This window comes from Coturnix japonica, chromosome 1 (genome assembly GCF_001577835.2).
Source record: "Coturnix japonica isolate 7356 chromosome 1, Coturnix japonica 2.1, whole genome shotgun sequence".
Classification (NCBI taxonomy): domain Eukaryota; kingdom Metazoa; phylum Chordata; class Aves; order Galliformes; family Phasianidae; genus Coturnix; species Coturnix japonica.
The window spans coordinates 169,761,949-169,789,723 of record NC_029516.1 but is presented as its reverse complement, the minus strand read 5'-3'; the positions used below and the strand labels follow the sequence as shown (position 1 = coordinate 169,789,723).

At 37.0% G+C, this 27,775-nt stretch overlaps 1 protein-coding gene across 23 annotated transcripts in view; it reads left to right on the top strand.

The window, feature by feature from the left end:
- Window positions 1–27,775, top strand: part of DLG2 (discs large MAGUK scaffold protein 2) — a 964,547-nt gene that overhangs the window by 413,791 nt on the left and 522,981 nt on the right. For all 23 annotated transcript variants that reach the window (XM_032442247.1, XM_032442245.1, XM_032442250.1 and 20 more), the window contains one exon: window positions 26,862–27,023. In XM_032442247.1, the coding sequence (XP_032298138.1) occupies window positions 26,862–27,023 (162 nt within the window). The remainder of the gene's footprint in view (window positions 1–26,861; window positions 27,024–27,775) is intronic.

Genomic DNA, 27,775 nt, shown 5'->3' with positions numbered 1-27,775 from the left:
GAAAAGTGTTTGGAAAGCTGCTTCCAACAGGCATGGTCTCCTTCAAAGTTTCAGATTCAGATATAGCATCAAGATGTAATTAGAATAGGCTTTTCATTACGTTAACACTTTTCCTTTTAGCTTTTGCTCTTTGTACACTGTACATTGTTGTACTCATGATTTAGAGTGATACTATACATTAATTAAAATCCCTGAAAATCAATTTTATTTTATTTTTTCATTCCAAGATTGATTGCAGATAATCATTGCAATACACTTACAGTGTGATATAATTTTTTCCTACAATTTCATACATACAACTTCAGCTTCCATTACCATTAGCTTAATTTGGAAAAAAATTACAGGGTTATCTGCAGAGCTCAAAACAACATGCATGTTTGTATGGAAGCATCCTTAGACAAATGGATACTGATTACCAGCTCTCTGCTGAGAGGGTCTTTGTTAGCAAGATACAAGAGCCCAAGGAAAGGCAAGTGGGCATTTGATTTCATTTTACAGGCAAGGAATGGTGGCTCATAGTTACATGATTTCACACAAATCTAAACAAAATGCAAACATGTTAGTCTCAGTCAAGCTTAAAGAACTTATTTAACCTTGGATAACGTTGGATCTTCCAACCTTTTTTGTTGCCTATTTAATTTTTATAGAAATTTCAGAGGTTATTTTATTCTCATACAAGTTTTCCAAGATCTTTTTGTGGATCTACCTCTTTTTACCATTTGAACATCCATCGTTACTGTTTTTCTGCTTAATACGGAAGTGAACCCAAGTTGTCTACAAGGTAGAGAGATGAGCAAGGCTGTAACTATTCAAGCAGCCACGTCAAATTTCCATAAAAAGTGAGATTGATGGGAGCTGGCAGCCCCAAATAACCTTGAAAGAACCTCCAGAGTGTTTTCTACCTATCAATTCAAGGAGGCCATAGATCACAAATTTCATTGCACCACAATATCAAGAGGAATGTTTTGAGCCAGGCCTCCAGCATGCATTCTCAGTGCTCTTACAAAAGAATGAAAAGATATGGAAGATATAGATATGTATGTGGTAAGTTGTAATGTCACACTTTCTTTTATTAAAGAGATTGCAGTATTGCAAATAAATGGCAAAATTTTATTCTAATAATTCCTTTCTAGCACCTGCTGCAGCCCTGAATTGCTACTACCACCATGTGGAAATAACCCTGTGGTAATGCACCTTCATTTTTCAGTTGTGTAATGAAACGTAATAACACATTGTGTCATAGCTCTGCAGTTGCTGAGAATATAGAAATAGCTGTTTCACGTTACAAGGATGGCACTTTAGCATTAAATTGGCAAGGATTTGTCACAAAAAATTATGTTAAGAGACTTGTGTATCTAATTCCCTGCATTTCCTTTGAGCAGTCTAGCCTTGGTTCAAATGCTGAAGACCTCATCACCGTACAGTACCTGTGATGATATAACTAAATGAATAAAAATACAATTTTGAATCACATTTCCGAGTTATTTGTGCATGAAATGCATGTGATTCAATGTAGAAAACATATTTAAATAATGAGTTTTAAAATTAAAAATGCTAATGCATACACATATAAAAGTATAATTGACCAACAGAAAATCCTAAGATACAGGATCAAATGGTGTTTGGAATATTATCAATTATACATCTTAAATAATAGCTTTTGTATGTGAGTTCTCAAAACTAAGAACTGTACATCATTGATACAGAAGTCTATATGAAGTGGAAGAGTAAAAGCAATAACCTTCATTGGGAAAAAGAAAACCAGTTTCTCAATGTTTTTAAGTTAAAATATGCGTAAATGATCAATTTTCTAGGATTTACTCCCTTGAAAAATCCCAGTATTTAATATATAAAGGATGTCGTAACAAATTCTTGAAGGGGAAAAAAAGAAAAGAGAAATGAATCTGAGTCTACCACACATCACTAAAACAAATGTTGATGTTGTTTCATGTTTTTTACTACGGTAATGCATAAATGCAGATCAATAACATTAAAACATTATATATATTATCACCTCGTAAACATCAGAATACGGAATCAGTATTATATTAAAGATTAACCATTTGTAAGTTTGGGTTAAAACGGATTGAATCATCAATTAATAAAGTCTGTTAGAACTGGGGCAGGAAATAAATCAGTAAAAAACAAACAAAAAAAAAAATTAAGTACAAATATTTTTTGCCACCAAGGCATATAATAAAAGGAGGTGAAAAGTATAGAATTTACTTCTATACTTTGTTCTCAAATATATGTATTGACTGAGATAATACAAAATCAAAGAATCATCTGACTTTTTTACCTACTATTCTATTCTTGCCATAAAGGTAATGTTTAAGGAAGGTTTCCAATTCTTGTTTAATTATGTCGCCCATATATTATTCTCCTTTATAGCTTCTCTGGTCTTCTAAAGTCCGTACCAAACGGTTTTGTTGCACTGGAATTTCATGAGTCAGTGCTTCAACAGATCAAGTGTGTGTGGTGAACCAGAACAAATGTATTGGCTTCAAGTCATAACTTTCAAGGTCACAAAAATAAAACAGGAAAAGCATTCTTAAATTTTCAGTCACTGAATCACCAAGAAATCCATACTCATAATTATTCAGTACAAAAAAGACATGGAGATATTGGAAAGGGTCCAGAGGAGGGCCACAAAGATGATCAGGGGGCTGGAGCACCTCCCCTATGAGGACAGGCTGAGGGAGTTGGGTTTGTTCAGCCTGGAGAAGAGAAGGTTGCGGGGTGACCTCATTGCAGCCTTTCAGTACCTGAAGGGAACTTACTCCCAGGAGGGGAGTAAACTCTTTGAAAGGGCTGACAATAGCAGGACTAGGGGAAATGTTTTTGAGTTAAAAGAGGGAAGATTTAGGTTGGATGTTAGGGGGAAGTTCTTTACTAGAAGAGTGGTTAGGCCCTGGAACAGGCTGCCCAGTGAGGTTGTGGATGCCCCGTCCTTGGAGGTGTTCAAGACCAGGTTGGATGCGGCCCTGGGCAACCTGATCTAGTAAAGGTGTATGTTTGGTGGCCCTGCTAGGCAGGGGGGTTGGAACTACATCATCCTTGAGGTCCCTTCCAACCCAAGTCATTCTGTGATTCTGTGTGATTCCGTTTCCTCCTTCAGATTCCCAAGTCCTTGAAAATGAATGAAATAAAACCCAGTTAAATGGAAAAATGAGCTTTGGTTTCTGTAACTAAACCAGTACCAAAATTAGTGGAAAGTTTAGGATATTTAATGAAAGCAGCAGAGTTTAGATAGTTTTATAAGCAGCAGAAAAGTGCCATTGAGTCTAAAACTAAAATTAAAAAAATGATGCAACTTGCAATTAAAGCATATAAAGCATACAACTTTATTTGTTTTTTGTTTTTTGTTTTTTTTTTCTTTTCTTGTGGAATCATCCTTGTAATTACGTTACATAATGAAAGTCATGGCTGTTTTAGAAATGATGAATAAATGTCTGCAAATAGCACTTTGCATTTAAGACAAGGAAGTTTGTGGACAAAATGCCAATTCTGAAAGCTTTCAATTATGAGAAAATACTTCAAAGTTGGGATTGCAGAATACACAGATGTCAGTAAAAACTTGTTTTATTAAAAAAAAAACAAAAATCAAAAAACAAAAAACAAAAAACAAAAAATACCCCAAAACTTTGGAATTTACAAATATCTGCAAAAAGGATAAGATTACCATGTATTACAGGAAAAAGAATTACTTAAAAAATGCTGTAATTATATGGACAGTATAGTTTTGCTTAAAAAATCTAGTCATATTTTAAAGATATAGGCAAATACCTACATTTTAATTACATGTAAAATTTAATAAAATCTTAACATCAACTAAATATTTTATAAATAGTTATTGCTAACTATAGCCTTAAACATGAGTAATGACTCATTTTTTTCAACAGATCCATACACATGTACAGCTTTCAGCTATTAAAGTACATGACAGATACAACTGTTTTAGTTTATGGATAGTTGTAGCTATAATTGTTAGATATTTTTATTTCATGACCAATTTATTCTATTTTTAGAATAATTTTAGGAGGAAAGTTAGAAATATTATACATTGTATTAATTGTCTTCATAGCATACATAAAAGAAAAGAGAATGTGTCACTGCAAGGTGACAATTGCTATAGGCTATAGGCTTTGCTAGCCCTATCCAACTGCACACTGCTTGATGTCTTCATCGAATTGATTATTATTTTTTATCCTGAATGTGATTAGATCTTGCAGTGGAAGTTTGTAAATCTCATTGAGATATGAGATTCAAGCAGTTTTTGTGGACTGCTTCTTAGAGATTTGAATTTTTCAACTCTAGAATCCTTCCAGACCTTCCCCAGAAATACTGCACCTGCATACAAATATTGATAAAAGCTAATTAGAAAAGCGGTGGAGACAAATACAGTCAGTACAATATTTTCTTCTTAAAAATGGTACTTTTATTTTTATCCATATAGTAGAGTCTAAGTCTTTATCAAGAAAAATAAAAGTATTTAAGGTCGATACAGGGATATCAGGAAAATGATCTCAGATAAATTTAAGTAAAAGGACATAGTAGTAACAGCTTGCAAGTGTTGGAAGATGGAATATGAGAGCAGTGAAGTCTTCTGTATGGGTCTTTTCTGGCTCATATTCTATATAAGTTTAAAAAGATTCATCCCAGTGCATCAGGGGTGATATTCCTCCCTTATTTGATGATTCATGTTAACTGGTGTCAAACTCAGATATCGTGTTTATTTTCCTACAAATTAAGAGTGAAAACAGTGTCTTACCTAACTAACAAATTAGCACTATGTAAAAACTGAGTGAAGAAATGCTGTATAAATTAGGGCTGGTGCTGTACCTGTTAGTATGATGTCAGCATGCATTTCTAAATGTCTGATAGGATAGATTTCTGCCTTCTGAACTTTTCAAGTGAAGAGAAAACTCAAAGCTAGCAGGAGAGCTTATATCATCCTCAAAAATATAAACCTTTATTGTAAATCTTTGTCTCTAGAAAGGGAAAAAAAACCAAACATAAGCATGTGTTCGAGTCTGATGCTAGCTACAAGGAATATGAAATTTGTGCTAATTAAGTTAAAATTTGAGAACCAAAATTTGCCTGATACACACACTGGTTCATTACAACTGTGCACACATATCTACTCAGCTGAAGGGATTCTCATGTGAATTACACATTGAAGTAATAGCAGACTGCCTCCAAAAATACATTTGCAGAGTTTCTTAAGCTCCCAAATCAAGGCAACATATACCTAAATACAATAGTCTTCTGTGCCAGGACTTGGCCATTGCAAAATTAGGAACTGTCACTAACCTGGAACTTTTTCTGTAATTAATGTATTGTGGAAAAATGCAAAGCCTTAGGAAGTCCTTGACAATTTTCTCCTATCCAAATGAAAGCCAAGGTGTTACAGAAATGCATCTCTGAGGTTCCCAGGATGACATGACAACAGAAAACACCATTGTAATAATCTTTGCAACATAGTGCATTCTGATTACCTATGTACAGCAATTACATAAAATAACAAAGCTGTTATCATGCTATCACTGACTCACAGAACTCATGTGAATAATTTATGTAGGATGCAGTAGAAAAAGGTCCTCTGTTTTGAAAAGTCAGATCTAGAACATTACCAGAGAGGAAACAGGTTGGTAACTCCTTCTTTCAGTTAATTTTGTTTATATCCAAAATGGCTTTCATCTTTTCCTGAGGGCTTACTGAATGTGCTCTTCTATTTCTCTTTCAACATAAAATCATGCATATCGCTTTTTATAAAATGTAAGAATGTTTCCTTTTGCTGGACTTTGTAGTTTTATTAGATAAGCACAAAACAATAACAAAAAGCCACAATATTTAAAAGAGATCCTAGATTTTATAGGAATTGAATGTCTGATCATTCTCCCTTCCTCTCTTCCCTCGTTCCAGAAAGCCACTGGAACAATTGGTTTTCTTCTTTTGAAAGTCCAGCTATCCTATGGGTTTGTTTGGGGTTTCTTTGGTCCATCATCTCTTTCTTACTAGTTTAAGCTATTTTTTCGTTGAAACAGATCCAGATCAATAAACACTTTGAAGATAAGGGCTGAGTTGTTGAGACGCTTATCTGCAGGGAGCAGTGCTGAATAACTGCAATAACTATTCCCACAGCTTTCATTATCTGAGTCCAGGTGCATCCAGGTACAGGTGCTACAAGACATTTCTGAAGACTAATGTTTTTAAGCCACTGCCAACTGTATTTCTCAAATGCCATTATTTTAAAGGCAAAAAGGTACAGTATGTGCCTCTGCCCTTCATTTCAGCACTGTAAGACAACTAGTGCAGCAGTGTTATTTGTTCTACGCTTACAATTGAAGGGCCCTATCTTTCAAATAAGATCTGAAATCCAGATGAAAGCCCAAAGAAATGAAAGACCTTCTATTGATTGGAATGCATTTTAGGTCATTTCAGATGTGCCCGATATTCCTTTGATTTGAAAGAGGAATAGCAGCATGTCCAGCAACGCATCATAAAAAATTATGTCCCAGGTTTACTAAATTATCATAGGCTAAGTTAAAATGATCAGAGTTGCCAGAATGTACTAGAAAAGCTAGTGTACTGAGAATGAGCAGTCTTGTCTTGCAAATGTAAGTATGTGTTTCTAAATATTATATCAATGCTGATCAGCAAAGGCTTTGTTATTCATTATATGCTGTCTTAGATTTGTCTGAATGTTCCTTTTACTTTTTAAGAACAAATTCACTAAGATGAGAATATTTCATAAGAATGTTCCCATTTTAATTACCATTTCCCCCAGGAGATGATAACGTTAATTTTTTATTTTAATTTCTTATTGTGTTTAATTTGTTCATCTAACTTTTTTGTGCATTACCACATTTTCTTTCCAACACTTCATATTCTATTATTTCAGTATTGTAAGACATGATTCTGGGTATTTTGTTCAAATTTCATTCAGCATAAATCTTTTAATTCCCTTCTTTCTTTCTGTTCTGAAATGGAGAGTACTGTGCATAGAATTTATAACTCCAAGAATTGTGAATCATTTGTTAAAACAAGGAAATTAAAATATCTTAATGTAAAAATGAAAAGAAGAAAAAATATTTTGTGTTGTATTTTGAAGCAAAACCCAACATAATGATTAGGAAAGGGGTTTTTTCTTATAATTGAAGACTTTTTTATATAGTGACACTGTAAGAAGTTGATTAGATTTTGATTGCTAATTTTAGAGAACTATCCTTTGTTTTAGCTCTGCTTCTGTCTGCTGATAAACACGGGCCACTTAATTAACCATATTATTATTATTGACAAAATAGGCTGATACAACTAACCTCTACAATTAAATTGTTTTAGCTAGATTAATGAGAATGCTACATAAGAACTTTTAAAAGTATGAGGGCTTTTTTTTTTACTATTCTGTTATTTAATTCCTAATGCAGGTTTAATACTAGCAACCTGAAATACTTAGCCATCTCGTCAGTAACACCAAGGCTCACAGAAGCTGACAGAACTGGGTTTACACTGGAGTCACTGTTTGTCCGAGGCTGAACCTTCACAGCTCAGCCCTGCCCAGTAGGGATTTCACAGCCAAACAGTGTCATCCACTATTGTACTGGAATTCCATTTACAAACATTCTGTTCTGGCCCAGCAGTTAAAACCCATACTGTTACTGATAATCTGGGAAAGAAAATATCAGGGTATATGAAGATTCTTTGAATAGCAGTGAGAAGAAGATGATACAATATAGATTATTATCCCATTCAGATATTTGAAGGTGCTTTCCAGGATGGTTTTGACATCAAGAAATATGTAAGAAAGATGGGCAGCAGTGTAATATTTGCAAAATTGGCTGCGAGAAACAAAAAAAATGGGGTGTGCTATTTGTTTTGCAGGAAATTGCTAGACAGTAACGCTTCCTTGCTTATTTACTGCATAGATGATGCCATTCTTCTTTGCAATAAGACTAGCATAACCAGCTTTGGTGCCACAGAGGGATTTCACAAGTTAAAAATACACATTTTTGAAAAAAATATTGAGTGTAATCTAGCTCAAACAATCCCTCCTTCCACGCAACACATTTATATGCAGTCAAAATACATTGTTTTCAGAGTGTAATTGTTTCCGAAATTATTATCTGATTGTAATCCCACAGGAGGCAGCAAATTGTTGGTTGTTTTTATATTATTTTTAAAAAGCAATCCTGGGAGTGACCAGGAACAATTTTCCATTATTAGTCCTGTGGCTGCCTTGTGGAAAAACCTCTGCTGTCCACCTACACAGATCTCAGCTTCCTACTGACATCCCAGTGGCATTCTCAAGTGCCAAATTAGTGCTGTTGGGAGGCAGTGGGCATTTTCAAAACTTTGAAACAATCGGTAGATATTTTATAGTTACCTTTTGCTTATGGAGCATATATACACATACATAGCAAGATAGCAAAAACTTATTGCAAGAACATCCTACCAAGGACAAAAGAAACTGTTTGCAATGCTTGCCTGTCTGAATTGCCTCCAAGGGAAAGTCCTTCTTACCACAGTTAGCACTTCTTAATAATTCAGTTTTCCTGTGCAAACTCTGCTGATCTTTGGAGGACTTAAAATGTTACAACCCATGACTGCAATGGTATTTTTCTGGCCTGGATGCAATACTGCAACAGGGGCCTCATGAGGGCAGAGTAGAGGGAGATCATCTCCATGTCCCTGCTGTCGCCACTCTCTGATGGAACCCAGTACACCATTGGCCTTCCATACTGCAAGCGCACGCTTCTGGCTCATGTTAAGTTTTTCATCAACCAAAATGCCTAAGTCCTTCTCAGCAGGGCTATTCTCAATGATTTCTTCCATTTTGTCCTCTTGTCGCATTTTACTCTAAGTAAACTGCAACCCATTTGTGTTTCCTTTGCTAATAATATCCTTGTTTTCACTCTAAATTGCAGCACAGTGCTAATGATTATATCTTCAAAAAGAGTTTTGTCAAACTCATGTGTACATAGACCTTGGAGAAGAGGAAAGGAATTGACCAGAACCTAATATGTCAGCTTAACCTTATCTACAGATGGTGATTGGTTATTTTTTATTTAAATATAACCTTGCTAGTTCTCTCGTGGATAAACTACAAGGCTGTGTGTAGGATGGACTCTGTTTTGTACCTGACTCTGTTTTGTATCAGATCAGTTCTGATATATTCACAGGTGTGCATAGACTGCCATTTAACTTCAGTAATTCTTCAGCATAATACTTTTGATTTCTTTTATTACTGTCTTTTGATTTCTTGAGAAAGAATGTGACTGAATTCAAGTCTTACTTTCAGCAGTTAGGTAGAAAATATGTAAAGGCCATTGATTAATCCAGAGTCACCCAATACCTGTCCTTGTCATATTGGAAAACATGAGTAGATAAGCCAAGATTTTGGACAGAGGATGCCAGTTTATAGTAACAGTGTCTGTGAACAATCATTTAATTTGACGAAGCTGGTTTTCCTGCCAAACAACTACTTACAGTAAGAGTGATGCTTACCTTGTTGTTGCTTCTGATTTTCCCAAACCTGCCAGTTACTTGGGAGCACTAGTATGCTCCCAAGTAATTATGGAGTAAATACCAGTAGCAATAATATCAGGAATGCATCTGGGAAATGCAGTTTTGAGTTTAGATTTGTCACAGATATAAAGTAATATAGAGGTAAACGATGCATATGGTATCTTATCTCATTTAAGCGCTGTATTTACCCAGTCATCAGAGTTTATACTGTTGGTCTGTCCCAGTCTCATCACCAAATTGAAGAAAGGTTTTAATTGTGAAATCAAATGTATGGTTGTATGGATAAAGTTTGTGTGATTGGTCGTTTGGGTTCCACACAGCTAGAAGGAAGCTTTGCAATACAGAAAATTTTGTACATTCAGTTTTCCAATAATGCCATTTATCTTCTCTGTAAAGAACATTTTAAATGTCTAGGTGAAAAGACTTTTGCTATGACAGCATAGTCTTCTTTCTGCCTAAGAGATTATGAAGTGTCACTAAAGACAGAAAAAAATGCATCTGACATCCCCAATGACTTTTCATTTCAATTTCAGTAAGATAAATGCAGTAAAACACCTTTAAAGGGTTGTCTCTTAGTGTTCTGTGTGCAGGTGACCCCATGCTTACTGAGACTGAAAACTTTATTTCCCTTATATCATGCATACATACTTGAGAACATATAAGCACACAGAGCATACAAAAACTGACAACTGTGCTACAAACCTCATTTTTATTTCTGAAACTCATAGTCTTTGCTTAAAGAGACTCTTATTCTTGCTGTTTTGGCAGTATGATGTACACTGATCACGATCCTCTGATCTTGTCTGTTGTCATCAATGATCATCATTATAACTATGTCCCCATTTCTTACAGTTGACAGTACAGCAACATTTTCAGTGTTTCATTTCCAACTTTTCCATCCCACGCCTACATACAGTGTTGACCTATTTCAATTCTTCAAGCCCTTGCTTTCCTCCTGCATCCCTACAGCTTTCTCAGAGTTTGGTACTGCAATTACAGATCTTGCAAGAGTTGCAGATTTCTCTATCTAACCTTCAAATCATGAATTGTTTATGAAAGACTGTATTGAACAGCAGGGTCTTGAGTACAATCTGTCTTTTCATTTCAGAAATCTCTTTGAATATTACAGGCATGTGTGAAATTTGTCTTTTGCTTTCTGTTTGATAATCTTCTTCCCTAATTGTCCAGGTTATCTGTGGTCCTGATGCAGACCTCAAAGTCTTCAATCCCCGCTCTCTCCTATACATTACAGTGGGAAGTCTTCTGTCTCCCCTTCTTCTTTGTCCCTTGTTTATCCAATAGATCTCTGCATCTTTAGTAGACATCCCAGGCAGGGATGCAGGGCTGCAACAGGGCAGAAAACAACAAAACCCATATGTGAATTTAAGAGGATTGAAAGCACAGGAAACTGTCCTCCATTAGGAGTGATCATTCATTCTAATGACGACAATCACAAATGGGTATACTTGCTGGACAAAGCACTATCTGGGGATATCATAATGAGCCTCAGGAAATTAACAACATATTTTCCACAAAGGAAGAACATTCTACATTCAGTGGTTTCTACATATCCAGTGGAAAAGACCTGCCATCAGTATTCAGCTTTCCACTATAGTTCTCAGCTAAAATAGCCATTTATAGAGGGAGAGGGAATTGAGTTCACTGAATATTTCATATTATTTAAATTAATTGTCACTGTGATGGCTTTTGCAGAGCATCTGACACAAAGGGATGAATGCAAACCTCTAACTGTTAAGCCTGTGCTTCTCACCTTAGACTTGTCAAATTTTGTGATATAAATTTCACCATGAAGTGATAAGGCTAAAGAAAGAGTGATTCTGAAGACCAGATGTGTGCACTGAATTTCTTCACTTAATGAGCTGCAGGTAGCTTAGCTAACTTAGAAATAATTTAGCCTCTCTTTAAAATCCTTTTGAAACTGGGAAATTGAGGGGATTGCATAAAAGATCAGAGAAAGCTTCAAGAAACTCCTCTGTTGTGCTTTCAGGATATGAATGTATTCCTGCATCCCTGAGAGAAATGTGTGTTTTAGCATCATCTCCTTTTTTATTTATATATTCATTTATAACTCTGTCTTTGGAACTTAATTGGCATGAACTTACATTACGAATGTCTAAACTAGAAAATAATAATAATAATATCAGAGATATTATGCTCAAATGTTTGCCCATTTTGTTCAGCTGCGTTAAAAGCTCTAATAAATTATATTATTCTCCCTTCTCAATCTTCAGGTCTAATAAGCAGAAAAAAAAAAAAAAAAAGAAAAAAAAAAGATCATTAGAGGCATTTTATATTTTATGGGATTTTTTTTTTATTTTTTATTTTTTTCCTAAAACAAGCTCTTGTTTGAGTGAAGAAATATTTAGAATATGAAGTCCATGTATACATAAATGTTGGCTGTGAATGTTATTTGATAGAACACTTGAGTTAACTAAATCCATTCAGACATAATCTTTTCAGTTTTGGAAATGCTTCATGGAAATTTATATATTTTTCAGGAATTATCTTAAAAATAATAATTTGGAAAAGAAAGGAAAAAAAATGTCAAATTTCCCTTTTAATTTTGTGAGGTATGCTGTCTTAAGATTTAATGTTGCCTTGAAAAGAGGCACGGCAACTGAAGTGAAGCAGTTGATTGATATGTTGATTTTCTTTAACACGTTTTTTAAGAAAATTACTAATTTGATTCACTATGAAAATAGCTAAAACAATTTTTTGATATAGCAAATTTTCAGATGAAACCCCTGTGGGTAAATAAATACAGATATTAACATTAATTCCACTTGGGATAGCTTTTTTTTTATTTTATTTTTTTTTTTAACCTTGTCATAGTCTTTTGGGAGTTTTCTGAGTACATTTTCTTACTGATATCAAGTTATCTAAATTGTATATAATTCTAATGAGAACTAAGTACTTGATTCTGATATATCCTAGAAAGAAAGCAAATAAATCACAGTAATATTAAAAAAATACTCCCTCCCACAGTTTTCTCAAACTGGCTGCTCATGGCTTGGACAGATGTACAGTTCACTGGGTGAAGAACTGGTTGGGTAGCTGAGCTCAAAGAGTCTTAGTGAATGGAGTTCAATCCAGTTGGCAGCCACTGTCATTACCAGGATGCAGGATTGGAGCCAATTTAGACCTTTTTATCAGTGATATGGGTGAGGGGAGTGAGAGCACCCTCAGTATGTTCACAGGCAATACCAGAAGGAGAACTATTGTTCTATTTGAGAGTGAGAGGGCTCTGCAGAGAGATCTGAATGGGCTGTGATGAGCTGAGTTCAAGCATATGTCATTCAACAAGGATAAACCTTTGATTCATAAAAAGGCTGATGGCATCCTGCTTTGTATTAGAAATAGTGCAACCAGTAGGAGTAAAGAGGTGGTTGCCTCCTTGGACTCAGTAATTACTGGTGTGACTGCACTTGGAATATTGCATTCAGTTTGAGGCCTCTTACTACAGGGAGAACATGAAGTTGCTTGAGCATGTGCAGAGAAGAACGATGAAGCTGGTAAAGGCACTAGAAAACAAGACACTAAAAAACAACTAGGGGGACTAGAGCTGTTCAGTCTGGAGAAGAGGAAGCTGAGAGGAGGCCCCATGGCTGTCTGTAGCTTCCTGAAGGGAGGTAACAGCTGGGAGGATGTTGGTCTAGTTTCTCAGGTGACAACAAATATAATGAGAGGAAATGTTCTCAGTGAGCACCACAGAGGCTTGGATTGGATGTCAAGGAAAAATTTCTACACAGAAAAAGAGGTGAGGCATGTCTCGCTCCATTTTATTGAAGGGAGAGGAGGTTCTTTGATATACCTGACATGAGATTAAGAAAAAGAAGTTCAAACGTTGGTCCGACCAGTTTATTACAAATCTTAATTAGGGAGATAGGGAAGGGGAGGCTGGCAACTATTACAAATTAGGGTGATGGGAAAGGGAAAGCAGGCGATAGAAAAGGAAAGAAGCAAGAATTGAATAAAGCATGGATAGTCAACACCACGATCCAGCAGCATCCCATTGCATGCTGTTCTGATAGTCTGAGGTGGAGAGCAGCAGCAGCATGTCTGGCCTTAGACAGCAAGCAGGTACAGCAACTGGGTAAATCCAGGATGAAGAGGCAGGGCCCAGGAGAGTCCATCAGCATGCAGGCATCACATTGTGAGGCTTCTGATGTCAGACACCTCTTCTTCTTCAGATTGCAGACATCATGTCATGAGGAATCTCTTGTCAGGTACCTGCAGTACCCCCTGAGATGGCTGTCTCCCTCGAGATAAGCCCACACAAAAGACTGTTTCCCAAAATTAAGAGCAGCTTATCTCTCTCTCCTTGCCCCTGTCCTGAATATCTTCAGACAAAAGATTTCACTATCTTTGACCAGGACTTGCCTGGATTTGTCCACCCGAATCCTCAGCAAGCTTTGAGATGATGGTGCAAAAGTATAATCTCTCACAAGGCATTAGAATGGGCTGCAGAGTCCCCATCCTTGGATGAATTTAAGAGATGTGTGGATGTGGTACTAAGGGATTAAGAGGCATGGCTTAGTGATAGAAATCACTAGGTATGGCTGATGGTTGAATTTTTCTAACCTAGATTATTCATTGATTTTAAGTACATGAGAGCATAGAAATGTCAGATATAAATTCAAAGTACTCGTGATTTAAGAGATGGCTACCCTATTTTAAAATAAAGATGAAATGTGGTAATATCACTTTTGCAGTTTCAGATTTATAGTAAATGAAAACAAGACCTGTGTCTTTTTTTTTAACAGAACTGTAAAGATGTGCCACATATGGTCTATTCCATGATGAGCAGCTTTTACATAAAAGCACTTCTGAGAAATACAGAACGTTGTGAAGGCTGAACAAGCACTAGAATGGGTCCAGAATATATAGAATAATAGAATGGCTTGCTTTGGAAGGGACATCAAGGATCATCAAGATCCAGCCCCCATGCCACATGCAAGGCCACCAGCCTCCACATTTAATACTACGCCTGGTTGCCCATGATCTTGACCAGACTTGCAAATGATCAGCACCAATAAGACAGGTACTGAGACTGGAGGAACTCAAGAACGTCCAATTTTTACACACTAAACTCAGTAATGTAAACAACTTGCTACAACAATTAAATACAATTTATTTGGAATAGAAAATATGACTCCAAAGAATTACTGCAATGGTTTTGAGAACAGGTTTGCACTATTAATGCTATGTACTTTCAGGGTCACAGAATCACACAGAATCGTAGGGGTTGGAAGGGACCTCCAGAGATCATCAAGTCCAACCTCCGGTTTGGGGTTGAATTTTATTGTAAATACGGGGAGGTAGAAAGTGAAGAAAACACACAGTGACTCTATGACAATTCATTTGTTGGAAAGTTCAAGAAGATGAGGTGTTCAGATTCTACGTTGTTTTGTTTCTTTGTTTGTTTTGTTTTTTGTTATAATATTTCTTTTTATAAAATTGAGGACAATTAGTACAAAAGTGAGATATCATCCTAGATTCGCTCAGACAACTAGAGCGCATCCCATAACAGTAGCTAATCATCTGTAAATGAACCTTTTCAAATGCTTCACCATTTAATCATGATTCTCTTGGCTACAAAAAAAAAAAAGAAAAAGAAAAAGAAAAAAAAAAGAAAAAAGAAAAAAAAAAGTTAATAAGGCCACAATTTTAATAAGCTAATAATGCTGAAAAGTATCCATGAGAACATGGACGTATAGGGCCAAAATATTACTGGCAATTGGGATTTGACTAAAGCAACGTTCATCACTGAGTCTAATAGTTTGTATAGAAGCAAGGGAAATTAGATGGTGTTGTTCTTCTCAAGGGAGCTGCGGAAGAACCAGACTAATTTTTACACCACCTGGAGATCATCAGTTTTCAAAAATACAGATGTATATTCACAACAAGTTATGGCAATTCTCACACAGGCATTTTTCACTTTGGTTTAGTCACACAGCAATTAGGAGAAATGCCAAGTCACTACGCTGAAAAATAAACACACTTCCCAAAGGGAAGCCAGAGGCATGTCTGGTTGAGGTTCCACTGCCAATATCTTGGCTTTTGTGTAGTTCACGGCAAGCACATGGTGCCACTAAAAGGCGGCCCACCTGTTCCTGAGCAGCAGAGAAGGGATAAATCATGCAAAGAGGTGCATTTTCCTTGGTGTGGAAAGACTCATTCACACAGTTGTGATTAATGTTTGCAGAATTCTGCTCATGCAGAGAAGTTTTATAAATAGTAAAATGTGTTTTTCACCCTCCATACATGCATGATAGCTTGAATAATGTTTTATATATAGGCATTGACTTTTAGATCAGCGATCCAACTGCAACAAAGGTCAACAACAAGTTAAAGGCATGCTTGTTTTCTCATTGTCAAGATAAAAATGAGCTGCAACTACCAATTTGGTTCTTTGAGAGCATTTCTTTTCCTCAGCAGAAAATCACTGCCCAAGCCTCAATATATTGTGTACCTTTTTGCATTATCATAGAATCACCAAGGCTGAAAAAGACATAAAAGATCATCCAGTCCAACCGTTCACCTATTACCAATAGCTCCCACTAAACCATGTCCCTCAACACAACATCAGTCGTTCCTTGAATACCCCCAGGGTCGGTGACTCCACCACCTCCCTGGGCAGTCCATTCCACCCTTCCTGAGAAGTAATACTTCAGCTGAGTAGCAGAGGATTGACAGAAAATTGAGAGTGACTTGCCTGCTCCTGAAAGAGCTTATGCACAGGAAAAAGATGAGAATTTTACAAAAGAACTTTCATTTCATGGACTTTACTGCATCAGAAAATGTGCAGAGAAAATGTTCATATTTTAGGTTATGCATCTAGCACATAGACAAGTACCAAAAAAGGTGGAAAATGAAAAATCAAACTTCCCTAAATAGGCCATATTCCCTACAGAATTTTCAGGTTTCAAGATTTGGACTGCTGCTTGTAGAAATTTCTGGAAAATATTTATTTATATAATCAACCAATCCATTTGTTGGATCAGGACTTAAAAACCCTCTGTGCCTAATAATAAAACTGCTGTGTCTAGACCAAGCTATTTGCATGGGATTGTCTGTGAGTTTTGTTTTGGGTATTATTTTATAATAATGCCTTTCATTTCTAAGTTAACCGTGCCTCATGATTGCCTCATGATCTGGGATGAATCTAATTTTAACCAGGATGGGTTTTGCTTTGTCCTCATTTTCTAGTAATTAAGAACAACAGAAAATGTACCATGACACTGTTATTCAGCTGACAGTCATTTATACATCCTTCCTGAAAGCTAGTCCAAAATAAAGTCAGATTTTATCTTCTTTATGGTAGTTCATATAAAACATACTTCCTTCAGTTGAAGATTTAAAATTAATAAATAAATAAATCTGTTACAGTTTCTAGACTCTTTCAAATAGGGATTCTCGGTGAAAGCAGTTGGGAATTAACCGTTTAATTAAGCTTGTATTATTGCAAAGAAGGATGGCTTTGAACATTGGTAAGGTCAGTCTGCAAGAAATAAATGTTTTTGCTTCAGAGGTAACTTTGTTAACTTCTAAATCATTTAACCTTCTGTCTTCCTCTGCTTTCTAAAACTATAAGAACTACCCAAAAAGTCACCAAGGAAAAAGGAGAAAAATTGCCATACCCCAAAGGTAGACAGACATGACAGAGAAACAATCAAGCAATAGCTTTCAAAAGCCACACATTTTGTCATATCCAGGTTAAGAAACGTAGAATCTTGATTTTCAAGAAAATCCAGTGAACTGGCAACAAATCTCCATCCAAATTGTTGTCTGTTTCCTAGATAGTCTTCAGTGCCACATCATATGAACTGGAATTTTTATCGCATTTCTGAGCTGTGAATTACTTTTCATTATTTAGGAGCCATTATTTAGAGAAGTAATGGTCTGGCTTAATCAGAGTGATAACTAGAAGATTATTTTCCAAGTTTATGTACATAGAACTTTTTTATTTTTATTTATGAAGACCCCATTTTCCATAGATCAGTATTTGCTTCTATGCAAACATCACAGCATAAGAAGCAAGGAATACTATTAAACTTTATGAGGTTTTTTATGTGTGCAAATAGTGTGTTCAAAGAACAGTTAAGGGATGGCAACTTTATAAAGTTAAGCACTAAGAATTAGGAAATGCGAGAATAACGAGGATCTAAGCAAATTTCCATGGCCCTTTGTGGCCATATATTGTAATGCAGTGCTACAATATAACTCAAATATATTTTTAATTGCACAGTTATTTTTGTTTTCACAGGCTTCATTTAGTGAGGTAAAGGGTTATTTATACAACATTTCACATTCAACATATCAGTATAGATCAACCTATGTTCTCTTTACATAATTATTATTTTCCTCGTAGACTGAGCCTGACCATAGTATCCAAGCAGCTCATAAATGTTAATGAGTTTATTTTCACAATATCCCAGTGTGATTAATACTTTTAACTCCTTGGAGAAAAAAAAATAAAATACTGGGATCAAATGATTCCACTATTTCCTGTGTCCGGCTTGCAATATCAAGAATGAAATTCATTTCTCATCCTAAATCTGAAGCTGTTTTGAGTCCAGGCAAAAAACATAAAAAGGGAGGAAGGGGTGGGGCGGGGGGAGGGGGGAAGGGGGAGGGGATAAAAAATTACTTCAGTGAACAGTCTTTTATAAATGCACGTGTAATATTCTGATGCTTCAAATCTTAGCAAGCAAGACTGGCTGACCTGCTTAAACTTGAAGTTTAAGTTTCAGGTGGCCAACATCAGCAGATATAAATTCCACCTAAGATTGTGTAACTTTTTTTTAACTTCCAAACCCTGACTCTCCCTAATTTCAGCTGAAGGTGCTGATGTTCAGCACTTCTGCAAAAGAATGGTCATCTCCCAAGGCCTTTCAAAGTGAGCATATCTCATTTCCACACCTGCGGAAAGCTTTGGTTTATGTGAATTGCTTAGCAAATTTGAGGCAAAAAGCATGAATAGAAAGAATTGTCTAAGACAGCATGTGCCTACTTTAGCCTGAGAGCATCCTTTTTTCTCATATAGCCTTGGTCCATAATTTTCTCATTTGCCTAAGAAACGATACCGGCAGCATGCAGATGCACAATTCCTGTCTCCTCCAATGTACAATTAATTCCCAAAGGAACATCTTGTCTGCACGACATGATAGGGCTGATGAGGAAATCATACAATTTACTGCACAGAACCTGCTGTAGTGGGGAAATGGGCTTGATGACCTCTAGAGGTCCCTTCTAGCCCCTACAGTTCTGTGATTCCATGGTACTTCTGTTGCTATAGAGTACTTTACTTTGCAGTGTTATACTTACTTTAATATGCAAACCATAACTTAAGAAAAGCAGAGTCTTTCACTTAGCCCTAGGACTGCATAACTTGCAAAGCTATCAGTGGAAATGTGTTTAACAACCGTTCGGATGTGATGCTCAGGAATATGACAGCAGAGGGTTGTTAGAGTTAGGGTAGTATGGTTAGGTTGTGGTTGAAATAGGTGATCTTTAAGGTTATTTCCAACCTGAGCAATTCTATGATTCTATGAAATATCTATACTCAAGTAGCCTTGGAATGTGTGAGCAGAGGTGGGGCCCTGGACCAAGGCAACACAACTCTCTGGGGCAGAGCAACAGCCTTCTCCTACTTCAGTAGTAACTGCTGAGAGCAGCTTTTGCTAATTGAAGGAGATGAGATAAACACTCCTCTTAGGGGTGTCACAGGTATTTTTGTGAAACAAAGCCATACAGATGCTAGAATTTTCTCTCTTTCCTGGTTTTACTAACTTTGCTTCAGTATTCACAACCATTTGCTCCAGTTCCAGTTGATATGACTTTTCCTCCTCCTTCCTGAGAAAATCTCAAGTTCTTGAATTTGTTATTACACACAGATCTCTTGGCTTATTGTACTATGGACATGTTAAGCTTCTTGCACTGGGTTACGTATGTATCTGAGAAAAAGAAGATGAGGACTTGGGATGATACTCTGACATTTCTTTTTCTTACAATTACTTCTATCTCAACAAATCACACTACTCCTCTTTGACTTTTCTTTCCTACTCTATGAGTGCTGATGAACCTTGATAATGATGATGGGAGCTCAGCAAATGCATCATTCAGGTTCCAACAAACCTGTAAAAGGGCCAAATCTTGACTAACCTGGTCAGCATATGTGAGTGGGATGGGTGAGAAGGAAGCATAGGGGAGATGAGTGCATAAGATGCAGTTAGTGGATAATCTTGGTTTCTCTCCACAGTAATTCAGTCAGTGCTGTGCTACTGAAAAAGGCTTTGAAGAGCACTGAGATATTATATAATTAAATGCATAGCTGTAACTTTAAATAAATGCATAGATGTATGTATAACAGATCACTTGCATAGTTTTATTGAAGTCACTAGCAGTGTGTAGTAGGAAGAGGAGCCTAATGTTTTGTATAAATTCAGCTAAGTAGGACACCCAAGTGTGAAGACTGGGAGAAGGCATCTGCTGCAAAACACAGAGGGTGTATGGTGTAGTGTGCAGGGCAGAGATGGAATAAAATAAAGTATTTATAGTAGGGAAAACAGGAAGGATAAGCAATTGGGTTATATTCATATATTATCTATTTATTAGATTACATGATTACTTCGTCATCTTCTGATATAAAAGCAGGTTGTTTGTTGTGCTGCATTTCCACCACAGGCTTAGCCCTCTGAGAAAATTGAACTGTAAGCTGTAGCATTTACCTTCTCTTCCTCTTCAGTTGCTTTGCAGTAACCCCACAGTACAGCTGTCCCATAGCAGAAGCTGTACTCCAGGTGATGCAAGAGATGCTAGAGAAGAATTTGTGAGGCTCAGTGCTTCCACACTAGGCAAGTGAAGCAGCAGAGCTGATGGGATCAGGGAATGTTACAGGGAGGGATAAGATCTTCCCTGAGCCTCCTCCCAACTAAACAGTCCCAGTTCTCTCCCTGTAAGACTTGTGCTCCAGAGCCTTCACAGTTTCAATACCCTTTTCTGGACACACTCCAAGGCCTCAGTGTCTTGTAATGAGGGGCTCAAAACTGAACATAGCACTTGAAGTGTGGCATCACCTGTGCTGAATATAGAGGCACGACTGCCTCCTTGCTTCTTCTGGCTGCACTGTTGCTGATACAAACCAGGATGGCACTGGCCTTCTTGGCCACCTGGGTACACTGCTGGCTCACATTCAAGCCCAGCAGTGGAGCCCAGAGGAGGAGCTAAGGAGGCATGAGGACTTCTGTAGTTCTTTTCATAATACAGACACAACAGAAAAGGAGTTTTGAAAGGAAGAGTTGAAAAACTTGAAAGAGGTATGCAAACGATGTTATTAACAAGACAAAGGGTGGAGAAGTGGCTACAGCGTGATGCTGGCAAACCAAATGTTTTCACCCACGTCTTTGCTTCAGCTTAGTCCAGCTAATACTGATTGTTTATCTATTTTTATTTTTTATTTTTGAACATTTACTAATTTCTATAGTCTGCTGCCACATTCATCATATAATACTAGCAAAACCACCCTCTTAGAATGCCTTTTTTTATATATATATATATGGGTGTTTCAAGTTAAAAATCTATTTTAAATGATTGGATAGCAACTAACAACCTCCAGAGGGCTAAACTGATGCTGTTAACAGGTCCAAATGTGATGCAGCATATGGAGATGAATACCTCATGGTACAGATTTGCATGCAGGCGGTTTTAATTAGGATTTAGAATTCCTTCAGGAATGCAGCATTCTGGGCTAGTCTCAATCTTGTCAATACAGTTTGTTTTTGTTCATGCTGAAGTGTTCAAAAACCAGTAGGGTCCTCATTTCTTTTTATTTTTGAGGCTTATATGAATTGCTACACTTTTCCCTAACTGCATGCTGTCTGTATGATTATAACCTGTATATATGTGCTTACTATACAATGTTGCAGTCTTTTTCTAATGTTGTACCAGGTCAGTTCAAAGTAAATATAGTCTGGAGCTTTTTGACACTGCATAGCTCGTTTTTTGTTTTTTTTTCCCCTGCAATACTCCATATTTGCAATAGCATGCTATAACTCGATGGTTTTGTGCCATCTTGTGAGCAAAAGGTGAAACTACGTCCAGCTAATACAGGGAAGAGGTACATTGGTCAATAGTTATTTCATTGCCACGATGAAAAGTAAAATTATTTCTATATATATATATACATAACAATACTGCAAAAAATTAACTACAGTACATTTTACCTGCTTTAAAAAAAAAAATAAATCTTAAATAGTGAATACATTTTACATATAATGGGCCTAACCTGCTTATTTCAATAAATTGAGGGAACAAATCATTTGTTTCCTTTTTTTTCCCCTCCAAATAAATGAACTTCTTGGTGTACAAAGTAGAAAAACCATGCAAGCTCTCAGTGTTCATTGCTGACAGAATTCCTTCCATGAAACAATCTGCTTCGTACAGGAAGCCTCTTGTCTTTTAAAAATCACTACCTGTTTCTTAGAGATAACACAATATACACTGAACAAAGCACTGCTTGTTATTACATTAGTGCAAAGAAAAACCTAATTCCTGACCTTAGAAATTCTTCTGTCTCCTGAAACCTGGAAAGGAGGTGGAGAAAGAGCACTAAAAGAAAATTACATAGGCAGTGGCCAACCTAGAATTATGTTATTATTATTAGTAATTATTATTATTATCACTGTAGTTGCATGAGATCTTGAGCTTGGAAGAGCAGAACAGGAAAACTCCTCAGTTCTTTCATAGCTTAATTGATTATTCTTGTGACCTTGAGCAAGCTGTTGTAGTTCTGTGCCTAATTTTTCCCACCTTTAGATGATGCACACACTTTTTTTTCAACAGGATATTATCAGACTTGACTACCACTTGTAAAGCTCTTCAGGCTTCTTGGATGAAAGGTATTGCTGTGAGACAGTGACAAGCTTGTTAGAAATCTACTTGATAAGCAAAAGAGCAAGTCATTCACAATAAGTGTAATTATTCAAAGATTTAAGCTTTTTAATCTACTTCCACTCTCTTGGCAAGCAGATCATGATTTCTTCTATTTTATGTAATGAGAAGAGTATTTTTTTCCCTTTTTACTCTATAGATTGATTGCAAATATTCAGAATTCAAGCTGTGTTGCTCATTTGCAATCAGTTGAATGAGTAACGTTATTTCTACTCATGATTGGATGAATGCCCAAGGACTCGTGTGCAAATCATAAAGTTTGTTTTCTCAAGATACTCATCTGTATGACATTGAAATGTGTTGCCTCTAAAGAGAAATGCTAGTAAAATTCAACTCATCAAAGTTCACTAAGCACAAAAGTAAGGCAAAGGGATGCTGACATTTTTAATAGGTCTTGGTGGATTAAACTTTTGTCTAAATGGACCAAATCTTACATCAAATGCTTTTAGCTTTTGCCTGTAGCTAAGAGTGTGAACCAATTTGGTGCACTGAATTCTGCACCTAATATCATGCAGATGGGGATTGTCGCTGGATCTACTCAAAGTTTCCAATAAGAAATAAAGGTTTCAGTAGTTCCAATAAGTGTTGCTATGGAAGACTAGTGATGGGGTATTTCAAAGCAACTCAAATTCTGGGTTGAGGGAAGAGGCAAGTGAATAAGGGATGAGGAGAAGTTTACAGTGGGACTCAGTCTACACCAGACTGCAATGGGATGACAGAATCTTCAAGGGGTCACTGTAATCCTGCAGAAATTTTGTTGCAGAAATTACTTTCCTAGTGATCTTCTCCAAATTATGTGGGTTATAGGAAGGCTTGCCACTTCTAAGGTGTGCAGAAGTCTGACATATCCTGAGGATGGCTGTAAAACATCAGTAGGATTTGAGATTTAAAATGCTCATGCTTAAAAGCTAAAACGTGTAGTATTGCTATTGTTTCCTTGTGATTCCTATAATGAGCTTTGCTCTCTTTTGCAGCTCTCTGCTAGCAGAAGTAATGTGCAATGTTTTGAAGTGTGTGATCCAGTCATACGAGGAACAGGGACATGTGCCTTTGAATGGCAACTTTAGTAGGATCACATACAACTTAGGGCACAGATCAGTTACAGTCGATCTAAAATGAAGCGTTCTGTTTGCACTTTCTGTGAAGCAAAACAGAGGTACCTGCACAGAGTGCTTAGGACTCTAAGGAAACCCTCTTTGGCTCCAGCTAGAATGACATATTCCCAAAGAGCTTCATTCACCGACAACCTAACAAATAACAGGTTGGCTGTTGTAATTGGTTACTGATCATGTCTTTTCCATTTTTTAATTTTTTTTTTTAATTTTTTTTTTTCCCCCTTTTCTTCTGGAGAGTTGGCTTTGCTCAAAATTAAGGGTTTTGACCATTCACTCTGATGGACTCACATCTTCAGTCCTGTTTAGCTGACATCTGCTTGACAAACACAAACTTAGGAATGTTCCTTTAGACAGTACGCTGTGAGGAGTAGTGAAGCTGCAATAATCTCACATTTTAGAGAGAATGATTGCTTATAAAAAAAAGCACGTTCATATTAAAAATTCACAGCAGCACACTCTACTCCCCCATTATAGGTAATTACAGCGGATTTTAAATATCTGATGCTACTTGGCAGCGTACAATACTCTGTCAGCAGCAGGCACTGATTTGTAATTTAATTATCATAAGACATCCACCTGTTCTTTTGTCAAATGAAGAGTAGCACTTCCGTGCAATCATGCCCTTCCCTCCAGAAATTTGAATTAACCCTTACAGAAAGCTCACTTTCTAGGGAACTGGGTAACATCAAGTACATTTGCTGGAATCCATTAGGACAGAATAATGTAGACAAATGACGCATTCCTGCAGGAGAATCTCAGCTCTGGTTTTGTATTTTCAGCCTTGCATTCTCAGAAACTTTCTTTACCTCTGGCTTTTTGCTGTGTCAAGCTGCTTTGGTTTACTGCTGAAGGCGTTTCAGTGAGGAGATGATGTAGGAGGAGAGATGCATGAAAATCAACAAGTTTGGTGCTAAGAACATGATGCGAAGATGAAACAGAATTGACCCAGAAATGCTCTAGGCTTCTACCTTATGAGTAATGGGAATGCTGGCCTAAGGGTGGGAGGGAGATAAAGACAAAAAGAAAAGTGGCATTCTGTTCTGTAAACTCTCCAGGTTACGGCAAATAAAAGTGGATATTATCTGATTTATTATGGAAATACATAGTTATCAGACTTTAATTAGAAAGTATATGTTTTCAATGAAAAGTCTACAAAATATTCTGCTTTTCAGGAGCACAGGGCTCATGGTCAGCCAACCTACTCTGGGACTTGGCTCTCATTTATGTAATGTGCACACTGCAGTGTGGTGATGGGAAAAGGACTTACTGACGGACATGAAGAAATGTTCTTTCTTTAATGGCAACTTATGCTGCTTTTTGTGGCTGTTTAGCTGAGTGAATGATCCAGCCAAGTCTCTTCAGGGCTTCAGCCACTGATGTCATGCCTGTTTGGAAAGTGGTTGCAGGACATTTTCATTTTTGTCATTTTCCAAGAAGATGGGATGAGTCTGCTGTTCTGCAGCTCTTTCTCAAAACCAACTTTTAGCAAATGACTCACTTTAGAGAGGGTGTCTCTGAGTAGCAGTCTTTTTTGAAAGAGTACTTGCTGGATTCAAAATGTAATGGATCGCTTCGGGCTTAAGTTTTTGTGTGCCAAGCCTTTAATGGGACATTGGTTGGAGTACTGTCTATTAGGCTGGTGGCTTCTTGCCCAAAGAATACTTGTCAGTTGCCAGTCATTTTGTGGATTCATTCATTGTGTTATCTGAAAAGTAAGCATGTAAATGGTTGCAGGCATATCCCAGAAAGAAGAAAGAGAATCCATCATTTCAAATGGGTGTTTGAAGAATAATTGGCAAATGCTGAACCACTTCCATGTATCATGGTGAAAGTGGAAATAAACCAGGATGATTTCCTTTGGAAGGATGCAAAAATGAAACACCAGGACCTGGTACTCAAAATGAGTGGCAGGAGGAGCAGAGAATTCTGCTTTGCAAAATCTGTATAAGCATACCTGAACTTGAGACACCTTTGTTTTCCCATGTGGACATCTAAATAAGTCTTAGATTTTGTCTTTTCCATAGCCTTTGATTCCACACGCTGCAGTGTCTGAGCACATACCTTTCAAATGAAAGCATTTTCAGTTACACTAAAAACCACTGTGAGCACAAGAAAGATGTGGAGCTGTTATAGTTGATCCAGAGAAGGGCCATAAGGATGACCAGGGTGCTGGTGTGCCTCTCCTAAGAAGAAAGGCTGAGGGAGGTGGATAGGGAAGTTAAAGCACCTCACAGCACAATTAGTCTGCAGGGACTGCAGTCTTCATGGAAATGCATTGCAGTTTACTGTGGCAAAATGGAAAATAAATATTTTGTTCAGAAAAGCTATAAAAGAGCAGTTATTATTGTGAGGGTGTGAAATGTGAGAAGGCTCAGCAGGGCAACATAACATTGTCAGTACTGGCTCATGTCAGTATGTCCTCTCAGATGTCTATGTGAAGATAGCAAATCTGCTGTACCTGTGTGATGATGTGAGGGATGCTCTAAAAGCAGTGGCTCCTGTTTTATTATGTTGGCCCATGACACTGAAGGTGGATATTGGTGGGATGGCAGTGGAGGTTGAATCTTCCCATGAATATTCCCTCACATTTTGTTGCCATGAGGCAGATGGCAGCAGAGGAGCAGCCTGACTAAAAGATGTTCTGACAGGGAAGTGTGTATGAAGCCCAGGTATGAAATTCTTCCATGCAGAAAAAAAGGCAAAGTGTGGGACTGAATTCCTTCGTGTAGGAAAAATGGAACCCATTGACATTCATCAATGCTTGCTGGGAATTTATGGAGACCAAAGAGTGGATATGAACACAATGAGGTGGTAGTTGGTTGGTGTTTCAGCAGTGGTGATAACAACAAGGGTCACCCTTACTGGTGCATAATTTTAATAGTGCAACATGCAGGCTCTTGTTCATTACTGGCAAAAATGCATAGGTAACAGTGGTTACTGTATTGAAAAATAGTGTTATGTAGCTGAGAAGTGGCTCCATCAAATAGTGTTATTGTGTTCTTTGTTGTAGTTTCAGTGGGAAAATACAGGAGCATTACTTTTGGAGCAAGCTATGTACTAGTCTTTCTCTCAGTGATGAAATGTTAAAAACAGAATTAATTATTCTCACTAGAACAAATTAGAAAACCCAGGAGTTATGTTAATGTCTGATAGTTTATCCAATACCTGATATTCACATTAATATGCAGTCATTGCTTCCTGAAAACTTATTTCTCCCTCCTTGTTATCTTTATTTTTTTCCCCTAGAAATACCGTTATCAAGATGAGGATGCTCCACACGATCATACTTTACCTCGACTGACCCATGAAGTGAGAGGCCCAGAGCTTGTTCACGTGTCAGAGAAGAACTTATCTCAAATAGAGAATGTCCATGGATATGTCTTACAGTCACACATTTCTCCTTTGAAGGTAGGATCAATGTGGCTTTGATTCTCCAGCATGAGAAAATGTGTAAGGTGAAGTCCCTGAGAACCTTATCTTGTTGTGCAAACAGCCAAGCTGTGTTTTGAAATGTATTGGTTCAGTTGATTGTCCTCTGTCTGGAGTTCGAGGCTTGCTGTATTTCAGTAGGTGTTGGTGTAGCTGGCAAAGGATACAGACACACCTTTCTGTATGAAAGCAACTATTTACAGGGATTTTGTGTATGTGTGTGTGTGTGATACATTTGACTGGGCAAAATGTTTATCTTCATGGTGAACCTGAATATGAACTGAAAAGAATTCAAGAAGATCCTAAAACTCCTATAAAAAAAGGAGCATGATAGTATGTGTATTACTTGTTGTTTTCTTCCTGCCTGGAAAAGGGAGGAAAAAAAGTGAAGTATTTTAATAATGGTGGTGATGTTTTGGTTAATGGATTTATACAGGCAGTTAAGTAAGAAGCTAACAAGGCAGATGTGTGTTGTGCATTCCAGTGCCAAAAGGTTATGAAATGGGCATTGTTTGTCTAGCAGAGTGATTACAGGGTGGTGGTAAGTGAAAGCAAATATTTACTATTAAAGACTGATGCTAATTCATCTGGCGTTCATCGAGCCTTCGTGGAATAGCCATGTGAAACAGTCTTTTTCTGATGCTCTTGTTGTTTCTTTGTGAAGTCTGTACGTAGTTTGCTTTTTCATGCTTCAGAAGGTTTCCACATTGCCTACCTAACTTCTAGTGTAG